Genomic DNA, 24831 nt, shown 5'->3' with positions numbered 1-24831 from the left:
TTTCAAGTTTGCTCCCTCCTCCATTCCCTCCACTTCCTCAATCACTGTCACCCGCTGCACAGCTCATTGAGGCCTAGAGTTACACGGCATGGAACCAGTCCTAGAGTTACACGGCATGGAACCAGTCCTAGAGTTACACGGCATGGAACCAGGCCTAGAGTTACACGGCATGGAACCAGTCCTAGAGTTACACGGCATGGAACCAGGCCTAGAGTTACACGGCATGGAACCAGTCCTAGAGTTACACGGCATGGAACCAGGCCTAGAGTTACACGGCATGGAACCAGTCCTAGAGTTACACGGCATGGAACCAGGCCTAGAGTTACACGGCATGGAACCAGGCCTAGAGTTACACGGCATGGAACCAGGCCTAGAGTTACACGGCATGGAACCAGGCCTAGAGTTACACGGCATGGAACCAGTCCTAGAGTTACACGGCATGGAACCAGGCCTAGAGTTACACGGCATGGAACCAGGCCTAGAGTTACACGGCATGGAACCAGGCCTAGAGTTACACGGCATGGAACCAGGCCTAGAGTTACACGGCATGGAACCAGGCCTAGAGTTACACGGCATGGAACCAGTCCTAGAGTTACACGGCATGGAACCAGGCCTAGAGTTACACGGCATGGAACCAGTCCTAGAGTTACACGGCATGGAACCAGGCCTAGAGTTACACGGCATGGAACCAGTCCTAGAGTTACACGGCATGGAACCAGGCCTAGAGTTACACGGCATGGAACCAGGCCTAGAGTTACACGGCATGGAACCAGGCCTAGAGTTACACGGCATGGAACCAGGCCTAGAGTTACACGGCATGGAACCAGGCCTAGAGTTACACGGCATGGAACCAGGCCCTTCAGCGTGACCCATCCGTGCTGCCCAAGGTGTCTTCCTGAGCTAGCCTGATTTATCTGAAGTTGGTGTATATCCCTTTAAAGTTTAGAGTCTAAACCTTTCCTATCCATGTATCTGTCCAACATGTCTTTTAAATTTTGTAATTGTTGCTGAACGTGGAGTCAGTCTCTGTCAGTGACAACAGGGTGCTGTTGCTAACCGTGGGATTGGGGTCCAGTCACTGACACTGGGCTAGCGTTGCTGGGAGTGGGTGTCATCAACAGACATGAAGTACAGTCACTATCACCAGGTATAAGTTCCATTCATCAGATGTGGGTTTGGTCATTGTGGTCTGTTGTCTGATGTTAGGCATTGGAAACAGTCACTCACTCTGGTGTGGAGTTCAGACACCAGATGACTGTACAACCACTGTGAGTTGAATATAGTCACCGTCACTGACTCCATTTCTCCCGTGGCTAAGGAGAGGTTTTGTCCTTGAAAGGATGCCAAGGGAGATGATGATTCCATTCCAGAGTATCAACAGTAAGCTAGCCCATTGACTACACCATTCGTATTTAGCTAAAGGAGAGATTGGACTGTCACGTACCCCCTGATGGGAATAAAGAAGCCAGCAGAAATAGAAACCACTTCGGAGTCTAGTATTGCTATAAACTAATAATATTTATTAATAACTATGCAATACAGTAACTAAGTGAAGATAAATCAAACAGGTTAGCAAGAATTATATATATAAGTAAGTAAATCAGTAAGTGTGGAAAAATATGTATGAAAACCAAGCTTCTTTAAGTCTAGGGGTAAAAAGATACAGTCTTACGATGTTGAGTAAAGTTCAGTTCAGTTCAGTTCGTGGTATTTAGTTGAGTAGTGATGGAGAGAGAGAGAGAGAGAGAGAGGGAGTGAGTTGAGTCTTCAGGTGAGCTGTTATCGTCGATTTCCTCGTTGTCCTCCGAAATCCTTCACAAGTCACCGACTGTGACTTTAACAACAAAGGGAACCATACTTCGATGTGGTTGAGCTGTCTACCCAGGCCAGGGTCGGACACGTGGACAACTCCCCACCGGTCTTGCCTTTGATTTTTCACTGGCAGAGCACTTGGATCAATCCGCCCGATCGATCCTCCAAAAACCCACTTTCTCTGCGGGCTCAACAATGCTCACTCAGTGTCCAGATCATGTGTCTCACCAGGCTGAGCATCACCTGTCATTCAAAGAGTCTCTCCTTCCTTCGTCAGTAAAGGAATGCGAGCAGGCCACAAGTCCTTGGAAGTAACATCAATAATGTCCTGTTGGTCACCATAGCAACCTTCGAGCTGCTCAGATTTTATCTCCGAAGTAAAACTCCAAAGTTAACTCCCGTGACAGTCCAACCATCAATCTTCGTCTCTCTCTCTCCTTTCCAAACAAACCATCAATGATAAATGACTCTCTCTGTCTCTCTTCAAACGGTTAATAGGGGCACTCCTGGATCCCCTCACAGGACAAACTTGTACTGTTTTGTCTGGAGCATCGGAGACCGAGGGGAGCTGATAGACAATAGACAATAGGTGCAGGAGTAGGCCATTCGGCCCTTCGAGCCAGCACCGCCATTCACTGTGATCATGGCTGATCATCCACAATCAGTACCCCGTTCCTGCCTTCTCCCCATATCCTTTGACTCCACTATCTTTAAGAGCTCTATCTAACTCTTTCTTGAAAGAATCCAGAAAATTGGCCTCCACTGCCTTCTGAGGCAGAGCATTCCACAGATCCACAACCCTCTGGGTGAAAAAGTTTTTCCTCAACTCTGTTCTAAATGGCTTACCCCTTATTCTTAAACTGTGGCCTCTGGTTCTGGACTCACCCATCAGCGGGAACATGTTTCCTGCCTCCAGCGTGTCCAATCCCTTAATAATCTTATATGTTTCAATCAGATCCCCCCTCATCCAAGGCCATGCTCTCTTCTCACTGCTGCTATCAGGAAGAAGGAACAGGACCCTCCAGGGACTCTAATAGAGGTTTATGTAATTATAAAAAGCCAAATCAGAGTGGACAGTCAATCTTTCCCCCAAGTTACATGTACAAAATCCTTATGAAGAGTCTCAGCTCGAAGCAGTGACTGTTTATTCCTCTCCATAGATGCTACCTGATCTGGTGAATTCCTCTGGCATTTTGTGTGTGTTACTCTGCAGGATCTCTTGTGTTTAGAATCTTTTTCTCATGATTTTTACTGGGACTGGAAGTTTCTCACCCTCTGCAGCACATGGCTGGACAGAGGAGCACTTTTAGCGTTAGACTAAAACAACCACGCTGCTCCAAAGAGTGCTACACGAGGTCATCCTTACCCTCGGCCATTAGGCTCTATAATGAGTCAGCCGATAGCGGGGAAAGTGATGACCCCCTTCTGTTAGACGGTTTGTGGTAACTCATTTTTTATTCTTTTTACTTCTCTTCTAGTATTTATATCTGTGCACTTGTAATGACACTGCAATTTCCTTTGGGATCAATGAAGTATCTATCTATCTATCTATCTCTATTGAGATAAGGTAGGTGGTCACAGTCTTTTCCCCAGGGCAGGGGGGTCTAAATCTAGATGGCACAGATTTATGGTTACAGGGGAAGGATTGAAAGGGCATCTGAGGGGCAGTTTTCACACAGAGGGGGTGGGTAATAGAATGAGTTGTCAGAGGAAACTGTAGAGGCAGGTACAATTGCAATGTTTAAAGGTCATTTGGGCAGGTACGTGGATAGGAAAGGTATAGAGGGATATGGGTGAAGTGCAGCAAATGGGATTGGCTGAAGTGCCAGAACAGACAAGATGGGCTGAAGGGTCTGTTTCTGAAATGTATTACTCTATGAATACTAGTGGGATAGGTTTTAGGTGAGGGGGAAAAGTTTAAAGGAGATGTGCAGGGTAAGTCTTTTACACGGGGAGTGGTGGGTGGCTGGAACGTGCTGCTGGGGAGGTGATGGAAGCAAAAAGGAAGGCAATATTTGAGCCATTTAGACACATGAACACACAAGGTATGAAGAGATATGGATACATGTGCAGTCAGTTTTGCAGTTTAAATTGGCATTATGTTCTGTGGAAGGACCTGTTCCTGCACTGTACTGTTCTGTGTACTCTGGGACATCCCAAGGTCTAGCTTGGTGCTATATAAAAGCAGGCTCTTCTTTTCTCCAAGGGCGTTCAGGTTCACCCTATTCCCCGGCAGCCCACAGTGTTGCATGGGCTGCTGTTAATGGTGCTGCAGGGTCGGTGTTACAAGGGCAGAGCTAGCTGTTTGCTAGATCTGAAGGATACACAAGGATAAGCAGTTGGCCATCTGCCCATCCCCACACCTGCTCTACTATTCATCAATCACCTTCTTCCAGTCTATCAAGGGCCGGAGGACCGGGACCAATGTTGTCTTATTCTGCACTTTAAGATGTGCAGGCCTTGTGCATTCGAAGTTCACTGCTCTCGAGGCAGGGTTTTTGCCTGGTTTGTGTTCTTGAGAACTGCTGGAAACCTGCTATCAGCTATTACTGCATGTAGTGTTGTGACCCACTCCCTGTGGCCTGCCAGCGTACACTGGTCCCTTTTCAATAAGGCTGTCTCCATGCTGACATGTCCTGTCAACACCACACTAGCACCACTTGCACAGAGCGGCAATAGAAACAAGGATGTACTGAATATCTCGAGTCAGTCAGTTAGCCGTTGCTGCACGCAGTGGGCTGCTCAGCTTTCTCAGCTAAACTGGTCACAACCGAAGATGCAACAGGGCTTGGGCTAGACTGGATGTTCAAAGCCACATCTCAGGTGTGACTTAACACGCACTCATTTCCAGACACACTCACACGTCTCAAAGCACAGGAAAGCGGCATCCATCTCTAGAGAACCCCACTACCTAGGCCATGCTCTCTTCTCACTGCTGCCATCAGGAAGAAGGAACAGGAGCCTCGGGACTCACGCCACCAGGTTCAGGAACAGTTATTATCCCTCAACTACCAGACTCCTGAACCAGAGGAGATAACTTCACTTGCCCCATCATCAAGATGTTCCCCCAACCAATGGACTCACTTTCAAGGACTCCTCGTCTCATGTTCTCAATATTTATTGCTTATTTGTTTATTATTTTTATTTCTTACTTTTTGTATTTGAAGTTGTCTTTTGCCCACTGGTTAAACACCCAGTGGTTCTATGGTGGTTATTATTCTATTGCAGATTTATTGAGTATACCTGGAAGGAAACGAATCCCATGGTTGTATATGGTGACATATATGTACTTTGATAATAAATTTACTTTGAACGTTGATCAGCTCAGCTCCTCACAGTGCACTTGTGATTTCAATCTGTCCTCAATCTCAGTGAACAATCACACACTGAACAGGCAGGCACAACCACTGGGCCTTGGTAACTATTTCCACTCTGCCTTGAGACCCATATTTATTCAGTTTGTGACACTATGTTCCCTAGTACTGATGTGATGGAATGGTTTGACCTCAGTACCCGCGACAAGAATAAGCTAGCTCACCCACTTCACAGCCTGCTGCTGTTACTGTTAAACAAACTGAACAAGCCAAGGTGATGTCACTGCATTGAGAGACGGTGGGTGACATGGCACAGCAAACGGGAATAGAACAAAGTGGCCAGAGAAAACTGCTGTTGACTAGAGGTAGAGGAAATGGATTAGAGCGGACATGTCGGAGGGAAGGAGGGTGGAAAGCCAGACAAAGGAAAGAGACGGGATAGCGAAGGAAGGCACGGATATGGTAGTGAGATATTGTTGGTGGAAGCTCAGACAGACGTGAGGGATGGACTCCAGTCAGGATGATGGAGACAGTGTCCTGGTCAGATGTTATATGTGGAGCTTTGGGCAGTTATTGATGAGGAAGTCCTGGAGAGATGTTGGACATGGAGACCTGACCAGATATTGTAGATGGTACTTTGGTCAAATTTTTATTGATAGTACCTTGGTCAGTTGTTGCGAATGGAGACTTGTACAGATGAATAAACTCTTCATGGGCTTCCAGTAGGGTACAGGTATCACTTACAACCGACACTTTAATGAAAAACTCTGCCATCTTCATTAGGGATGATGTACCCAGCTGGAAGCCCAAGAAAAGTTTATTTATCATACATGCCGGGAAAACACTAGATCCTTTTTCACCTGTACAGATGTTGTGGGTGGACGAATGATCTGATAAGTTCTCAGACATTTCAGACAGTATATAAAACTGAAGATTGGACAGTTGATGGGATGTAGTAAGGGCAAATATTGGGGATAGTGTCATGAATGAGTATTGGTGATGGTGTTGTGGACACGTTGGGGATAGTGTTGTGAATCAGTATTGGGGATGGTGTTGTGAATGAACATTGGAGATGGTGTTGTGGACACATTGGGGATAGTGTTGTGAATGAGCATTAGGGATGGTGTTATAAATGAGCATTGGGGATGGTGTTGTGAATGAACATTGGAGATGGTGTTGTGAATGAACATTGGAGATGGTGTTGTGAATGAGCATTGGAGATGGTGTTGTGAATGAGCATTGGAGATGGTGTTATGAATGAGCATTGGGGATGGTGTTGTGAATGAGCATTGGAGATGGTGTTGTGAATGAGCATTGGAGATGGTGTTGTGAATGAGCATTGGGGATGGTGTTGTGAATGAGCATTGGAGATGGTGTTGTGAATGAGCATTGGGGATGGTGTTGTGAATGAACATTGGAGATGGTGTTGTGAATGAACATTGGAGATGGTGTTGTGAATGAGCATTGGAGATGGTGTTGTGAATCAGTATTGGGGATGGTGTTGTGAATGAACATTGGAGATGGTGTTGTGAATGAGCATTGGAGATGGTGTTGTGAATGAACATTGGAGATGGTGTTGTGAATGAGCATTGGGGATGGTGTTGTGAATGAGCATTGGAGATGGTGTTGTGAATGAGCATTGGGGATGGTGTTGTGAATGAACATTGGAGATGGTGTTGTGAATGAGCATTGGGGATGGTGTTGTGAATGAGCATTGGGGATAGTGTTGTGAATGAACATTGGAGATGGTGTTGTGAATGAGCATTGGGGATGGTGTTGTGAATGAGCATTGGGGATGGTGTTGTGAACGAGCATTGGAGATGGTGTTGTGAACGAGCATTGGGGATAGTGTTGTGAATGAACATTGGAGATGGTGTTGTGAATGAGCATTGGGGATGGTGTTGTGAATGAGCATTGGGGATAGTGTTGTGAATGAACATTGGAGATGGTGTTGTGAATGAGCATTGGGGATGGTGTTGTGAATGAGCATTGGGGATGGTGTTGTGAACGAGCATTGGAGATGGTGTTGTGAACGAGCATTGGAGATGGTGTTGTGAATGAGCATTGGGGATGGTGTTGTGAATGAGCATTGGAGATGGTGTTGTGAATGAGCATTGGAGATGGTGTTGTGAATGAGCATTGGAGATGGTGTTGTGAATGAGCATTGGGGATGGTGTTGTGAATGAGCATTGGGGATAGTGTTGTGAATGAACATTGGAGATGGTGTTGTAGACACGCGTTGGGGATATTGTTGTGGACACATGTTAAGGATGGTACATACTAAGAGCTCTCATATCTCTGGTAGGAGCTGGAAACTTCCTGCACATTTGCTCTACTGGTAAGTCAGAATCCCTCCCCTCCCTCCCTCCCTCCTTCTGCACAAGTGTGGGTTACACCCGAGGACTAGATCTAAACCATCTGGGAGACCTGCCAACAACCAGATAATTTCCCGCTGTTCCTGGATTTGAGGGATTGTCTTTCCACTGAGAGAGCCCCATGCTCGGCTGGTACATCACCACTCCACCATCTGCACTCTGTGGGAGACACTCACACCTCCCCTGGCACCAGTTCGAACACAGCTATTCTTGTTATCTGCAAATTGTTACTGCAGGAAATGGGATAGCTTCATGTTTGATTTATCCAGCTTCTTAAAAATAATTCCAATGAATTAGATGAATCCACTCAGTCTTTTTCCCAGGGTTGGGGAATTATGAACTAGAGGTCATAGTGTTAATCAGAATCAGGTTTAATATTACCAGCATGTGTCGTGAACTTTGTTAACTTAGCGGCAGCTGTACAACGCAATAATAGAAAAAACTCTGAATTACAGTAAGTATATATATGTGTGTGTATAGTAGTTAAATTAAATAATTAGTACAAAAATAGAAATAAAAAAGTAGTGAGGTAGTGTTCATGGGTTCAATGTCCATTCAGAAATCGGATGGCAGAGGGGAAGAAACTGTCCCTGAATTGCTGAGTGTGTGCCTTCAGGCTTCTGTACCTCCTTCCTGATGGTAACAGTGAGAATAATGTGAGAAAGAAGAGATTTAATAGGAACTTGAGGGACGACTGTTTTATACAGAGGGTGGTGTGTACTGTATGCGGAATGAGCTGCCAGGGGAAGTGGCCAGAGGCAGGAACGGTGACATTCAAAGGGCACTTGGACAGATACGGTACAGTTGGCCCTCCTTATCCGCGAGGGATTGGTTCCGGGACCCCTCGCAGATACCAAAAAACGCGGATGCTCAAGTCCCTTATTCAACCTGTCTCAATGAGTGGACCTTAGGACCCAGCAGAACCCCAGACCTTATTTAACCTGTCTCAGTTAGGACCCGGCGGCGGAGCTCTGAATCTGCAGTGTTTCTGTTCACGAAAATGATCATGATCACGATTGAAAATAAAGTGGAAATAATAAAGCAATTGAAAAGAGGTGAAACGCTATCTGTCATTGGAAAAGCGTTAGGCTACAGTCGGTCAGCGATTGGAACAATTTTAAAGGATAAAGTGAGAAAGGCCCTGCCCTGATGAAAGCTACAATTATTACTAAGCAATGCAGTGGTTTAATTATTGGATTTTGGGTTTTTGATCCTTCAAATCAACCTTGCACGGATGGAGAGCGCGCTCAGGAGCGACCTGTCACTGGATCGAACTCGGGAATTTCTGTTCCCGAGCCCAGCACTGAAACATACATTTCTTAAGTGTTTTATATACATAGAAAGGTAAAATATATACTATATACTAAGACAAACGTTTGACTGACTGACACTAAATAATACCACATGTACCTGTTCTGACTTACTTAGTAAGAGAACTTCTATTTTTTTTCCGATCCCGATCCACGATAACCTACGCACATCCTCCCGTATACTTTAACTCATCTCTATATTACTTATAATACCTAATACAGTGTAAATGCTATGTAAAATAGTTGTTATACTGCATTGGGAATTAGGGAATAATGACAAGAAAAAAAGTCTGTACATGCTCGAACAACAAGTGCTGGAAGAGCATTTCCAGGTTTTCTCAATTCTTGGTTGGTTGAATTTGCGCATGCAGAACTCGCGGATAAGGAGGGCCGGCTGTACATAGATAGGAAAGGTTTAGATGGGCATCTTGGTTAGCATGGATGAGTTGGGCTGATGGCCTGTTTCTGTGCTGTACAGTCAGATCTGGTGATGGAAAGGACATCCCCACCCCACACATGTCGCAATACCTTAAGTTGAGGGCACAGTCTAATGCATTCCAGGAACCTCTTGTCAGTGCTCTGTGAATGTCAAATCAGTGCTCTCAGATTGGAGGGCTTGTCGACTGAGTCCTTATGGGTGGAGCTGAGAAACAGGAAAGGTATGGCCATATTAGTGGGGTTGTATTACAGACCACCCATAGGTCAGCGAGAATTGGAGGAGCAAATCTGTGGAGAGATAACAGGCAACTGCAGGAAACATAAAGTTGTGGTGGTAGGGGATTTTAATTTTCCACCTATTGATTGGGACTCCCATACTGTTAGGGGTCTAGATGGGTTAGAGTTTGTAAAATATGTTCAGGAAAGTTTTCTAAATCAATATATAGAGATACCAACCAGAGGGGATGCAATAATAGACCTCCTATTAGGAAACGAGTTAGGACAAGTGACGGAAGTGTGTGTAGGGGAGCACTTTGGTTCCAGTGATCATAACATAGTCATAGTCATAGTCATACTTTATTGATCCAGGGGGAAATTGGTTTTTGTTACAGTTGCCCCATAAATAATAAATAGTAATAAAACCTTAAATAGTTAAATAGTAATATGTAAATTATGCCAGGAGATAAGTCCAGGACCAGCCTATCGGCACAGGGTGTCTGACCCCGCAAGGGAGGAGTTGTAAAGTTTGATGGCCACAGGCAGGAATGACTTCCTATGACGCTCTGTGTTGCATCTCGGTGGAACGAGTCTCTGGCTGAATGTACTCCTGTGCCCGACCAGTACATTATGTAGTGGATGGGAGACATTGTCCAAGATGGCATGCAACTTAGACAGCATCCTCTTTTCAGACACCACCGTCAGAGAATCCAGTTCCATCCCCACAACATCACTGGCCTTACGAATGAGTTTGTTTCTGCTACCCTCAGCCTGCTGCCCCAGCACACAACAGCAAACATGATAGCACTGGCCACCACAGACTCGTAGAACATCCTCAGCATCGTCCGGCAGATGTTAAAGGACCTCAGTCTCCTCAGGAAATAGAGACGGCTCTGACCCTTCTTGTAGACAGCCTCAGTGTTCTTTGACCAGTCCAGTTTATTGTCAATTCGTATCCCCAGGTATTTGCAATCCTCCACCATGTCCACACTGACCCCCTGGATGGAAACAGGGGTCACCAGTACCTTAGCTCTCCTCAGGTCTACCACCAACTCCTTTGTCTTTTTCACATTAAGCTGCAGATAATTCTGCTCACACCATGTGACAAAGTTTCCTACCGTAGCCTTGTACTCAGCCTCATCTCCCTGCTGATGCATCCAACTATGGCAGAGTCAACAGAAAACTTCTGAAGGTGACAAGACTCTGTGCAGTAGTTGAAGTCAGAGGTGTAAATGGTGAAGAGAAAGGGAGACAAGACAGTTCCCTGTGGAGCCCCAGTGCTGCTGATTACTCTGTTGGACACACAGTGTTGCAAGTACACAAACTGTGGTCTGCCAGTCAGGTAATCAAGAATCCATTAGTTGAAACTAACACCATTAGTTTCAACTTGATCATGGATAAAGTTAGATCTGGTCCTAAGGTTGTGGTTCTAAACTGGAAGAAGGCCAAATTTGAAGAAATGAGAAAGGATCTAAAAAGCATGGATTGGGACAGGTTGTTCTCTGGCAAGGATGTGATCGGTAAGTGGGAAGCCTTCAAAGGAGAAATTTTGAGAGTGCAGAGTTTGTATTTCCTGTCAGAATTAAAGGCAAAGTGAATAGGAATAAGGAACCTTGGTTCTCAAGGGATATTGCAACTCTAATAAAGAAGAAGAGGGAGTTGTATGACATGTATAGGAAATGGAGTAAATAAGGTGCTTGAGGAGTATAAAAAATGCAAGAAAATACTTAAGAAGGAAATCAGGAGGGCTAAAAGAAGACATGAGGTTGCCTTGGCAGTCAAAGTGAAGGATAATCCAAAGAGCTTTTACAGATATATTAAGAGTAAAAGGATTGTAAGTGATAAAATTGGTCCTCTTGAAGATCAGAGTGGTAGGCTATGTGCGGAACCAAAAGAAATGGGGGAGATCTTAAATGGGTTTCTTGCATCTGTATTTACTAAGGAAACTGGCATGAAGTCTATGGAATTAAGGGAAACAAGTAGTGAGATCATGGAAACTGTACAGATTGAAAAGGAGGAGGTGCTTGCTATCTTGAGGCAAATTAAAGTGGATAAATCCCCAGGACCTGACAGGGTGTTCCCTCGGACCTTGAAGGAGACTAGTGTTGAAAATGCAGGGGCCTCGCAGAAATATTTTAAATGTCGCTGTCTATGGGTGAGGTGCCGGAGGATTGGAGAGTGGCTCATGTTGTTCCGTTGTTTAAAAAAGGATCAAAAAGTAGTCCGGGAAATTATAGGCCGGTAAGTTTGACGTCAGTAGTGGGTAAGTTATTGGAGGGAGTACTAAGAGATAGAATCTACAAGCATTTGGATAGACAGAGACTTATTAGGGAGAGTCAGTATGGCTTTGCGCATGGTAGGTCATGTTTGACCAATCTATTGGAGTTTTTCGAGGAGGTTACCAGGAAAGTGGATGAAAGGAAGGCAGTGGATATTGTCTACATGGACTTCAGTAAGGCCTTTGACAAGATCCCGCATGGGAAGTTAGTTAGGAAAATTCAGTCGCTAGGTATACATGGAGAGGTGGTAAATTGGATTAGACATTGGCTCAATGGAAGAAGCCAAAGAGTGGTAGTAGAGAATTGCTTCTCTGAGTGGAGGCCTGTGACTAGTGGTGTGCCACAGGGATCAGTGCTGGGTCCATTGTTATTTGTCATCTATATCAGTGATCTGGATGATAATGTGGTAAATTGGATCAGCAAATTTGCTGATGATACAAAGATTGGACAGTGAGGAAGGTTTTCAAAGCTTGCAGAGGGATTTGGACCAGCTGGAAAAATGGGCTGAAAAATGGCAGATGGAGTTTAATACAGACAAGTGTGAGGTATTGCACTTTGGAAGGACAAACCAAGGTAGAACATACAGGGTTAATGGTAAGGCACTGAGGAGTGCAATAGAACAGAGGGATCTGGGAATACAGATACAAAATTCCCTAGAAGTGGCGTCACAAGTAGATAGGGTCGTAAAGAGAGCTTTTGGTGCATTGGCCTTTATTAATCAAAGTATTGAGTATAGATTTGGAATGTTATGATGAGGTTGTACAAGGCATTGGTGAGGCCGAATTTGGAGTATTGTGTGCAGTTTTGGTCACCAAATTACAAGAAGGATATAAATAAGGTTGAAAGAGTGCAGAGAAGGTTTACAAGGATGTTGCCGGGACTTGAGAAACTCAGTTACAGAGAAAGGTTGAATAGGTTAGGACTTTATTCCCTGGAGCGTAGAAGAATGAGGGGAGATTTGATAGAGGTATATAAAATTATGATGGGTATAGATAGAGTGAATGCAAGCAGGCTTTTTCAACTGAGGCAAGGGGAGAAAAAAACCAGAGGACATGGGTTAAGGGTGAGGGGGGAAAAGTTTAAAGGGAACATTGTGGGGGGCTTCTTCACACAGAGAGTGGTGGGAGTGTGGAATGAGCTGCCAGACGAGGTGGTAAATGCGGGTTCTTTTTTAACATTTAAGAATAAATTGGACAGATACATGGATGGGAGGTGTATGGAGGGATATGGTCCGTGTGCAGGTCAGTGGGACTAGGCAGATAATCGTTTGGCACAGCCAAGAAGGGCCAAAAGGCCTGTTTCTGTGCTGTAGTTTTTCTATGGTTTCTAATGTAATATCACATGGGCCTCTGGCAAAACGCAATCTGAGATGAGGCCTACTGGTCACGGCTTCCTGAATCGCAGCCTGCTCTGCGCCCAGGCTTTGTGCACTCACACTCAATAGTGGGAAGTCCTTCGGCAGGTGGCAGGTGAGACTTGTTTTAACGCTGAACTTACAGGGTTGAGACCTTCGCCATCCTTACATCATCCTCCTCTACCCTCACAGGAGGGCAGGGCCCAGGCCGACAACATTGCCGGAGAAGTGTAGAAGCCTGTGGGAGTTTGCTGTGCACCAGTTGGGACTTGTTTACTTGACAACACCCTTCTGTCACTGGCTCTGGATGGCCCTGACAACTGATCATATTCGGAGTGGTTACTGAACGTTCAAGCCCCACCCTGCCACGCCAACAACATCAGGACAACGTCTGCCTGTGACACTGCTCCTCAAAGTGCCCGCAGCCCCGCGGGTCCCAGCGGTGCAGAGGAACAGCTTTGTTTCTGTCAGGTGTGGTGGGAGCTCAGTCTCTGCCACGCCCTCTGATCGGCCCCAAACCTCACCTCAGTGGCCACTGGTGTCCATGGGCTGCTAGAAACCAGGGGTCGGGTCTAAACACCAACTGTGGGTGCTCCAGGTTACTCCTACAGTCCAAAGACATATTAGTTGGTAGGTTAAATGGTCATTGTAAACTGACCTGAGATTAGGCTAGGATTAAATCGGGGGATCGCTGGGCGGCGTGCCTCGAGGGGCCAGGAGAGCCTGTTCTGTGCTGCATCTCAATATGGCAGGTGTGGGCTACCCTGTCTGGCCAGGCAGGGGAGAGGGTACTCAGGTACTGTAGGTTAGTCAGGGTTACACACTCACCACTAATGCAACATTTAGGGGTTAAAGCGCTGGTTAAACAGAGAAGGGAAGGAGGTTCCATATTGAATGGTAATGTTTGAGTGTGTGGTTACTGACGATATAACGATGATGGCGTTGTACTCATTGTGAGTCAGTGCTGGGGTTCTGTGGTTATAGACTGCCTCAGTGGCTGCAGACAGGGAGCAGGCTGGTGATGAATGGGAGCTCTTCTCCGTGGAACTCAGCTCATTGATCCGTCAGTGGTCATCACCGAGAGCAGCTGGGGATCTGTCCCAGGATAGTTAATCTGTTTAACAGTAGACAAAGATGACAGTGTCTTTCAGTCACCTTACTGCTCCGGCTGACAAAGCGTACTGTCCGAAAACAGCCATCCAGTCAGACTGTTATCTTGTCCTCTCTGTGTCCACACCACATCATGTCATTGGGATCTGTTGATTTACTACTTACATACCCAGGAGGTCAGCCGAAGCCCTGTCTCACACTTTTCCTAACAAATGTACAGATATATATTGAAGAATTGGTCAATTTCTGTATTAGAATGGTGGTCACTTTCCAGATCACTTGTGCAAGTGGTTCCTACTGTGTACTGGCCCAACACACAGCAGTCTTTCTTTACATACTGACACCTGGTGATTCAGGAGTCATCTAAGAGTTCGAGAACTCACATAGCATCAGCATCTCTCCCACCGTTATCTGACTAATGAATGGACCTCTGACATGCTTCCAGTGAGTTCCTGAACTCACGTTCTGCCTCATCATGGAGCTTGAGATTGCACCTTATTTGTCCCCCGGCTCTGCACCATTTCACATTCTGAGGGTTATCTCCCTTTTGTACCACCTCAGTATGCTTATGCACATAATCATCTGTCTGGATAGAGGTTTTCCACTGTTCCTAGGTACATGTGACAAAAATAAACAAATTATTAATTACCCTACAATGGCAGAACGTTGTTCACTAATCCCATTTCCTTTTAGGTATTTAAATATTGTATTGTGCCTATTTATACATGTTAGTAATTTTAGAATACAATAGAACATATTTAAGTTTATTTGGGAGGGTCTATTTGGGTGTGTGTGTGAGAGAGAGAGGGAAAGAAAGATTGTGCACGTGTGTGGATTCCACCCATCCAGAGGAGCAGTGGACACTGGGTGTTCCATCCATCCAGAGGAGCAGTGGACATGGGGGGGGGGTCCATCCATCCAGAGGAGCAGTGGACATGGGGTGTTCCATCCATCCAGAGGAGCAGTGGACACAGGGTGTTCCGTCCATCCAGAGGAGCAGTGGACACGGGGTGTTCCGTCCATCCAGAGGAGCAGTGGACACGGGATGTTCCGTCCATCCAGAGGAGCAGTGGACACGGGATGTTCCGTCCATCCAGAGGAGCAGTGGACACGGGGTGTTCCATCCATCCAGAGGAACAGTGGACACGGGGTGTTCCATCCATCCAGGGGAGCCGTGGACACAGGGTGTTCCGACCATCCAGAGGAGCAGTGGACACGGGGTGTTCCATCCATCCAGAGGAACAGTGGACACGGGGTGTTCCATCCATCCAGGGGAGCCGTGGACACAGGGTGTTCCGACCATCCAGAGGAGCAGTGGACACGGGGTGTTCCATCCATCCAGAGGAGCAGTGGACACGAGGATGTTGTATTTCTTCCAGGAGGATCTCAGCACATTCGTAACTTTTTTCCACAGCTTCCTCCCTCCCAGGTCAGGGCTTGTGTAGAGTGTGTATTTCAGGAGTCTGTTGTGGGGCATGTGAGTGAGCAGATAGAGAGTAATAATGCTGGAGATTGTGGCCTGGGAGAAGACACTGATGTTGGTTTTGTGAGATTTTATGGACATGGTGCTTGTGGCACAGATCCCAGGTGTAAAGGATGGAGGGAACACACTGTCCCCAAAAGCCCCATGTGTGGAAGAGACAGTGGGGCCTACATCTGTCACCTCAGAGCCCAGACAACTAGGTGGAAGAAACCATTCTTCCTCGATATCCTGGGACTGCCTGAGAAGAGGAACGTGTGTGTGTGTGTGTGTGTGTGTGTGTGTGTGTGTCTATGTGTATATGCATCATATCCTGACACTGACACATAACAGTTGTGTGTGTGAGAACTGTGAGCGTGGGATCTGTGATGGTGAGAACTGTGAGTGTGAGCACAGTGAGTGTGAGAACTGTGTGTGAACACTGGGAACTGTGAGCGTAAGTATGGTGAGTGTGATAATTGTGAGTGCAAGAACTAGGTCTGAACACTGGGAACTGTGAGCGTAAGTACAGTGAGTGTGATAATTGTGAGTGTGAGAACTAGGTCTGAACACTGGGAACTGTGAGTGTGAAAATTGCAAGTGTGAGCACTGTGAGGATGTACCTCACTCTGGGGCAGATACACTGACTGATGATCAGCTCTGCTTTCTCCCCAGCTGGCGGGCTGTGGTATACTGGGAGTGGGGATCTGGCTGGCGGTAACACAGGGCAACTTTGCCACACTCTCTGCTACCTTCCCCTTCCTGTCTGCTGCCAACCTGCTTATGGGCATGGGCACCGTGGCGATGGTGGTTGGATTTCTTGGCTGTGTTGGGGCCATCAAAGAAAACAGATGTCTCTTGCTGTCTGTGAGTATCAAAGTAGCTTCTCCTACTGACCGTTCACATGCTCACAAACACCGTGCATACCCACCACACACCTCATTCTCACACTTCCTGTGCACACCTAATTCTCACACTTCCAGTGCACACTTCATTTCCACACTATCTGTGCACACCTCATCCCACATTTCCAGTACACACCTCATTTCCACACTTCTTCTGCACACCGCATTCTCATACAATTTTCTTTCAAAAATAAATTCTCACCCTCCAACCTATTTTCACACACCTGTTCTCACATTTCCCACTCTCTCACCCCATTCTCTCATCAAATGCCACATTGTCCGCTCCCTCTCCCCTACCCACACTGACCGTTCCCTCTCCCGTACCCACACTGACCATTCCCTCTCCCGTACCCACACTGACCGTTCCCTCTCCCGTACCCACACTGACTCCTCCCTCTCCCGTACCAACACTGACCGCTCCCTCTCCCGTACCCACACTGACCGTTCCCTCTCCCGTACCCACACTGACCGCTCCCTCTCACGTACCCACACTGACCCCTCCCTCTCCCGTACCCACACTGACCGCTCCCTCTCCTGTACCCACACTGACCGTTCCCTCTCCCGTACCCACACTGACCGCTCCCTCTCCCCTACCCACACTGACCCCTCCCTCTCCCGTACCCACACTGACCGCTCCCTCTCCCGTACCCACACTGACCCCTCCCTCTCCCGTACCCACACTGACCATTCCCTCTCCCGTACCCACACTGACCCCTCCCTCTCCCGTACCCACACTGACCATTCCCTCTCCTGTACCCACACTGACCCCTCCCTCTCCCGTACCCACACTGACCGTTCCCTCTCCCGTACCCATACTGACCGCTCCCTCTCCCCTACCCACACTGACCCCTCCCTCTCCCGTACCCACACTGACCGTTCCCTCTCCCGTACCCACTCTGACCCCTCCCTCTCCCGTACCCACACTGACTGCACCCTCTCCCGTACCCACACTGACCGCTCCCTCTCCCGTACCCACACTGACCATTCCCTCTCCTGTACCCACACTGACCCTTCCCTCTCCCGTACCCACACTGACCGTTCCCTCTCCCGTACCCACACTGACCGCTCCCTCTCCCCTACCCACACTGACCCCTCCCTCTCCCCTACCCACACTGACCGCTCCCTCTCCCGTACCCACACTGACCGTTCCCTCTCCCGTACCCACTCTGACCCCTCCCTCTCCCGTACCCACACTGACCGCACCCTCTCCCGTACCCACACTGACCGCTCCCTCTCCCGTACCCACACTGACCCCTCCCTCTCCCGTACCCACACTGACCGCTCCCTCTCCCGTACCCACACTGACCCCTCCCTCTCCCGTACACACACTGACCCCTCCCTCTCCCGTACCCACACTGACCCCTCCCTCTCCCGTACCCACACTGACCACTCCCTCTCCCGTACCCACGCTGACCGTTCCCTCTCCCGTACCTAAGCTGACCGTTCCCTCTCCCGTGCCCACACTGACCGTTCTCTCTCCCGTACCCACACTGACCGCTCCCTCTCCCATAGCCACACTGACCGCTCCCTCTCACCTACCCACACTGACCTCTCCCTCTCCCGTACCCACACAGACCGTTCCCTCTCCCGTACCCACACTGACCGTTCCCTCTCCCGTACCCACGCTGACTGTTCCCTCTCCCGTACCTAAGCTGACCGTTCCCTCTCCCGTGCCCACACTGACCGTTCTCTCTCCCGTACCCACACTGACCGCTCCCTCTCCCGTAGCCACACTGACCGTTCCCTCTCACCTACCCACACTGACCGCTCCCTCTCCCGTACCCACACTGACTGTTCGCTCTCCCGTGCCCACACTGACCGCTCCCTCTCCCGTACCCACACTGACCGTTCCCTCTCCCGTACCCACACTGACCGCTCCCTCTCCCGTACCCACACTGACCCCTCCCTCTCCCGTACCCACACTGACCTCTCCCTCTCCCGTACCCACACTGACCGTTCCCTCTCCCGTACCCACACTGACCGTTCCCTCTCACGTACCCACACTGACCCCTTCCTCTCCCGTACCCACACTGACCGCTCCCTCTCCCGTACCCACACTGACCGTTCTCTCTCTCGTATTTTTTGGCAGTTTTTCATCCTACTGCTTGTGATTTTCTTGATGGAGTTGATTGGAGGAAGCCTTTTCTGCATCTACAGAATTCAGGTACGAAGAGGGAGTCTGCTGCCCTCCACCACCTCCAGCCTTGCTCACATCACTTCCTTTTGCCCCTGGCTGAGACTACGTCCACACTGGACTGGATAAATCCATAACTGAAGCTTTTTCTCTTCGTTTTGATCCTCCGTCCACACTGAAACAGCGTTTTCCTCCCCTGAAAACGGAGCTTTTCAGAAACACTCTCCAGCGTGTTTAAATCTGAAAACACCTAATATCCGGCGTAGTGTGTATGGGGTAAACGGCTATTTTTAAAACCGCTGTCGTGACGTGCCGGAACAAATGGTGGCAGCACGGCATCTCATTGTCTTCTTCAACGCAACCTCCAACACCTCAACAATACCTGACAATAGATGTGCAACAGCCTAATGTAACATTGTACGGAAATACAAGACAACACTGATGCAGACATGTTTTATACATTTAACAAGGTGATTTATTAATGTATTGCTTGTGCAAACATTCAGTACCATAGAACCATAGAAACTACAGCACAGAAACAGGCCTTTTGTCCTTTCTTGGCTGTGCTGAACCATTTTCTGCCTAGTCCCACTGACCTGCACACGGACCATATCCCTCCATACACCTCCCATCCATGTATCTGTCCAATTTATTCTTAAATGTTAAAAAAGAAACCGCATTTACCACCTCGTCTGGCAGCTCATTCCATACTCCCACCACTCTCTGTGTGAAGAAGCTCCCCTAATGTTCCCTTTAAACTTTTCCCCCCTCACCCTTAACCCATGTCCTCTGGTTTTTTTCTCCCCTTGCCTCAGTGGAAAAAGCCTGCTTGCATTCACTCTATCTATACCCATCATAATTTTATATACCTCTATCAAATCTCCCCTCATTCTTCTACATTCCAGGGAATAAAGTCCTAACCTATTCATTTTCTCAAGTCCCGGCAACATCCTTGTAAACCTTCTCTGCACTCTTTCAACATTATTTATATCCTTCCTGTAATTTGGTGACCAAAACTGCACACAATACTCCAAATTCGGCCTCACCAATGCCTTATACAACCTCATCATAACATTCCAGCTCTTATAATCAATACTTTGATTAATAAAGGCCAATGTACCAAAAGATCTCTTTACGACCCTATCTACCTGTGACGCCACTTTTAGGGAATTTTGTATCTGTATTCCCACATCCATCTATTCCACTGCACTCCTCAGTGCCTTACCATTTACCCTGTATGTTCTACCTTGGTTTGTCTTTCCAAAGTGCAATACCTCACACTTGTCTGTATTAAGCTCTATCTGCCATTTTTCAGCCCATTTTTCCAGCTGGTCCAAGTCCCTCTGCAGGCTCTGTCTACTACACCTCCAATTTTTGTATCATCAGCAAATTTGCTGATCCAATTTACCACATTATCATCCAGATCATTGATATAGATGACAAATAACAATGGACCCAGCACTGATCCCTGTGGCACACCACTAGTCACAGGCCTCCACTCTGAGAAGCAATTCTCTACTACCACTCTTTGGCTTCTTCCATTGAGCCAATGTCTAATCCAATTTACCACCTCTCCATGTATACCTAGCGACTGAATTTTCCTAACTAACCTCCCATGCGGGACCCTGTCAAAGGCCTTACTGAAGTCCATGTAGACAATATCCACTGCCTTCCCTTCATCCACTTTCCTGGTAACCTCCTCGAAAAACTCCAATAGATTGGTCAAACATGACCTACCACACACAAAACCATGTTGACTCTCCCTAATAAGTCCCTGTCTATCCAAATGCTTGTAGATTCTCTAGAAAGAGTTGCAGTCGACGTTACAGGCCGAGACCCTTCGTCAGGACTAACTGAAGGAAGAGTGAGTAAGGGATTTGAAAGTTGGAGGGGGAGGGGGAGATCCAAAATGATAGGAGAAGACAGGAGGGGGAGGGATGGAGCCAAGAGCTGGACAGATGATAGGCAAAAGGGATACGAGAGGATCATGGGACAGGAGGTCCAGGAAGAAAGACAAGGAGGGCGGGGGGGGGGACCCAGAGGATGGGCAAGGGGTATATTCAGAGGGGCAGAGGGAGAAAAAGGAGAGTGAGAGAAAGAATGTGTATATAAAAATAAGTAACAGATGGGGTACGAGGGGGAAGTGGGGCATTAGCGGAAGTTAGAGAAGTCGCATCACTTCAGTTAGTCCTGACAAAGGGTCTCGGCCCGAAACGTCGACTGCACCTCTTCCTAGAGATGCTGCCTGGCCTGCTGCGTTCACCAGCAACTTTTACGTGTGTTGCTTGAATTTCCAGCATCTGCAGAATTCCTGTTGTTTGCGCTTGTAGATTCTGTCTCTTAGTACTCCCTCCAATAACTTACCTACTACCGACGTTAAACTTACCGGCCTATAATTTCCCGGATTACTTTTCGATCCTTTTTTAAACAACGGAACAACATGAGCCACTCTCCAATCCTCCGGCACCTCACCTGTAGACAGCGACATTTTAAATATTTCTGCCAGGGCCCCTGCAATTTGAACACTAGTCTCCTTCAAGGTCCGAGGGAACACCCTGTCCGGTCCCGGGGATTTATCCACTTTAATTTGCCTCAAGACAGCAAGCACCTCCTCCTTTTGATCTGTACAGTTTCCATGATCTCACTACTTGTTTCCCTTAATTCCATAGACTTCATGCCAGTTTCCTTAGTAAATACAGACGCAAAAAACTTATTTAAGATCTCCCCCATTTCCTTTGGTTCTGCACATAGCCGACCACTCTGATCTTCAAGAGGACCAATTTTATCCCTTACAATCCTTTTGCTCTTAATATACCTGTAAAAGCTCCTTGGATTATCCTTCACTTTGACTGCCAAGGCAACCTCATGTCTTCTTTTAGCCCTCCTGATTTCTTTCTTAAGTATTTTCTTGCACTTCTTATACTCCTCAAGCACCTTATTTACTCCCTGCTTCCTATACATGTCATACAACTCCCTCTTCTTCTTTATCAGAGTTGCAATATCCCTTGAGAACCAAGGTTCCTTATTCCTATTCACTTTGCCTTTAATTCTGACAGGAAATACAAACTCTGCACTCTCAAAATTTCTCCTTTGAAGGCTTCCCACCTACTGATCACATCCTTGCCAGAGAACAACCTGTCCCAATCCACGCTTTTTAGATCCTTTCTCATTTCTTCAAATTTGGCCTTCTTCCAGTTAAGAACCTCAACCCTAGGACCAGATCTATCCTTGTCCATGATCAAGTTGAAACTAATGGTGTTATGATCACTGGAACCAAAGTGCTCCCCTACACAGTCTTCTGTCACTTGTCCTAACTTGTTTCCTAACAGGAGATCCAATATTGCATCCCCTCTAGTTGGTCCCTCTATATATTGATTTAGAAAACTTTCCTGAACACATTTTACAAACTCTAAACCATCTAGACCCCTAACAGTATGGGAGTCCCAATCAATATATGGAAAGTTAAAATCCCCTACCACCACAACTTTATGTTTCCTGCCTGCTATCTCTCTGCAGATTTGCTTTTCCAATTCTCGTTGACTATTGGGTGGTCTGTAATACAATCCCACTAATGTGGCCATACTTTTCCTGTTTCTCAGCTCCACCCATAAGGACTCAGTAGACAAACCCTCTAATCTGTCCTGCTTGAGCACTGCTGTAATATTTTCCCTAACAAGCAATGCTACTCCCCCACCTTTCATTCCTCTGCCTCGATCACATCTGAAACATCTGAACCCTGGAATATTAAGCTGCTAGTCCTGCCCCTCCTGTAGCCAAGTTTCACTAATTGCTATAACGTCATAATTCCACGTGTCAATCCACGCCCTCAACTCATCTGCCTTCCCCGCAATACTCCTAGCATTGAAATATATACACCTCAGAAGATTTTTACCACCACTCACAACCTTTCTATTCGCGGATTTGCTTGAACTTTTAACATCATTTATTTTCACCCCAGCCACACTGTCAGGTCTGGCACTCTGGTTCCCATCCCCCTGCAAATCTAGTTTAAAGCCTCCCCAATAACATTAACAAACCTCCCTGAAAGGATATTGGTCCCCCAGTAGTTCAAGTGTAACCCGTCTCTCTTGTACAGGTCCCACCTGCCCCAGAAGAGGTCCCAATGATCCTGAAATCTGAAACCCTGCCCCCTACACCAGTTCCTCAGCCACTTGTTCATCCTCCAGAGCATCCTATTCCTACCCTCACTGGCACCTAGCACAGGTAGCAATCCTGAGATTACCACCCTCGAGGTCCTGCTTTTCAACTTCCTACCAAGCTCTCTATACTCACTGTCCAGGACCTCCTCACTCTTCCTTGCTATGTCATTGGTACCGATGTGCACCACGACATCTGGCTGATCACCCTCCCACTTCAGAATGTCATGCAATCGATCAGAGACATCCTTGACCCTGGCACCTGGGAGGCAACAAACCATCCTGGATTCTCAGTAGATGCAATTGTCACTTTTGCCCAGTAACTCATTTTATTGCACATGTTAAATACAGCAAAATAATACAGGAAGACATGGTGAAAGTAAAGGCAAACAGATGAGGTAACAGTAAATTTCACTTTTGCCCAATAGCAAGCCTTTTAATGCATTTAGTGGTAGTTGTCATCCCTTTCATCAGTGAAGAGACTGTGGCTGTAGGAAATGTCTCTGGACAAACGCACACCAAGTCTTTCGTTTGGCAATTTCCTTCTAAGTTTTTCTCACCTGTAACTGGACAAACGTGCACCAAGTATACCGTTTCCTCTTCGCTCGTTTTCTGTAGATGTGTCCTGCGCATGCCCAGTAGGAGGAGATTCGCCCAAATACCCTTTTTAATGTGGACGGAGGTATTTTCAAAAACGCCTGGTGTGGACTCCTATCGTTTTTGCTTGAAACCGGCGTTTTCAAAATTATCCGGTCTGGTGTGGACATAGCCTGAGTTGCAACATGGGTCCGGGTGGGTGGAGCACTTTGGGAGCTGGACTAACCTCTCCTCACCCAGAATGACACAAGTTTCAGGAGCGACATCACTCAATCCCTCAATCTGCTCCACCATTCACTGAGTCTGTCCCTGATCTTCCCAGCACTGTTTTACTGAATTACATCTGTATCCTTTACCCTCCCTCAGTGTACAGAAACCTGCCAATGGACAGAAAGTCTCAGCCCTTGCAGGGACAGAGTTCCAGATATTTTCGTGGCCCATCTAAAGATATCTTCCCTCATCTCAGTATCAGAGGCCTGCTCCTGAACTGGAGACTGCTCCCCCGGCCCTAGATTCCTCAGCTCAGTCCTTAGATACTGTTTCACCTGCTGAGTTCCTCCTGCAGGTTGTGTGTGCTGCTTTGTAGGAACTGTACAAGAGGGTAGGTCCCGGGGGATGAGGCTCCTTAGTGATGGATGCTGCCTTCTTGAAGCACTGCCTCTTGACGATGTCCTCGATGGAGGGGAGAGTTGTGCCCGTGAAGGAGCTGGCTGAGGTAGAACCCTCAGCAGCCTCTTTCAGTCCTGTGCATTGGAGCCTTCACTCCAGAGGGTGAAGCAACCAGTCGGAATGCTCTCCTCGGTACGTGTGCAGAGACACAGAATTTACAGATGCTGGAACTCTTGGGCGATGCATACAAACTGCTGGAGGAAATCAGCAGGTCAGGCAGCACCTGTGGAAGGGAATAACCAGGAAACGTTTCAGGCCAGTTGTTTCTATGCAACCCCTGCCTTCGGTTCCGGATGAAGGGATTTGTTCCGAAATGTCAACTGTTGAAGTATAGGTGCCCCTAACGATAGTGTATAACAGTTTCGAGAATGTGGTAAAAGTGTCCAGTGGTGAATTTGTAGGGATTCAAAGGGTACAGCCTCACATTAGCAGGACAGAGACAAGGAGGAATTTCTTTAACCAGAGCATGGTGAACCTCTGGAATTTCTTTACCACAAACGGCTGTGGAGGCAAGTTCATTAGATTTATTTAAAGCACAGGTTGACAGGTTCTTGATTGGTAATGGCATCAAAGGTTACGGGGAGAAGGCAGGAGAGTGGGTTTGAGAGGGATAGTAAATCAGCCATGATGGAATGGCGGAGCAGACTCGATGGGCCGATTGGCTCCTCTGTCTTATGGAAGGTGAGGACTCTGGTTTATGGC

At 47.3% G+C, this 24831-nt stretch overlaps 1 protein-coding gene across 1 annotated transcript in view; it reads left to right on the top strand.

Moving 5' to 3' along the window:
* Nucleotides 1-24831, top strand: part of LOC134353475 (tetraspanin-4-like) — a 99861-nt gene that overhangs the window by 19922 nt on the left and 55108 nt on the right. Inside the window, exons 2-3 of the mRNA XM_063061478.1 lie at nt 16343-16534; nt 18662-18736. Coding sequence (XP_062917548.1) covers nt 16343-16534; nt 18662-18736 — 267 coding nt within the window. The remainder of the gene's footprint in view (nt 1-16342; nt 16535-18661; nt 18737-24831) is intronic.

The sequence above is a fragment of the Mobula hypostoma genome, chromosome 11, assembly GCF_963921235.1.
Source record: "Mobula hypostoma chromosome 11, sMobHyp1.1, whole genome shotgun sequence".
NCBI classification, from domain to species: Eukaryota; Metazoa; Chordata; class Chondrichthyes; order Myliobatiformes; family Myliobatidae; genus Mobula; species Mobula hypostoma.
Note: the sequence above shows the minus strand (reverse complement) of the source record. Positions and strands in the feature narration are given on the sequence as shown.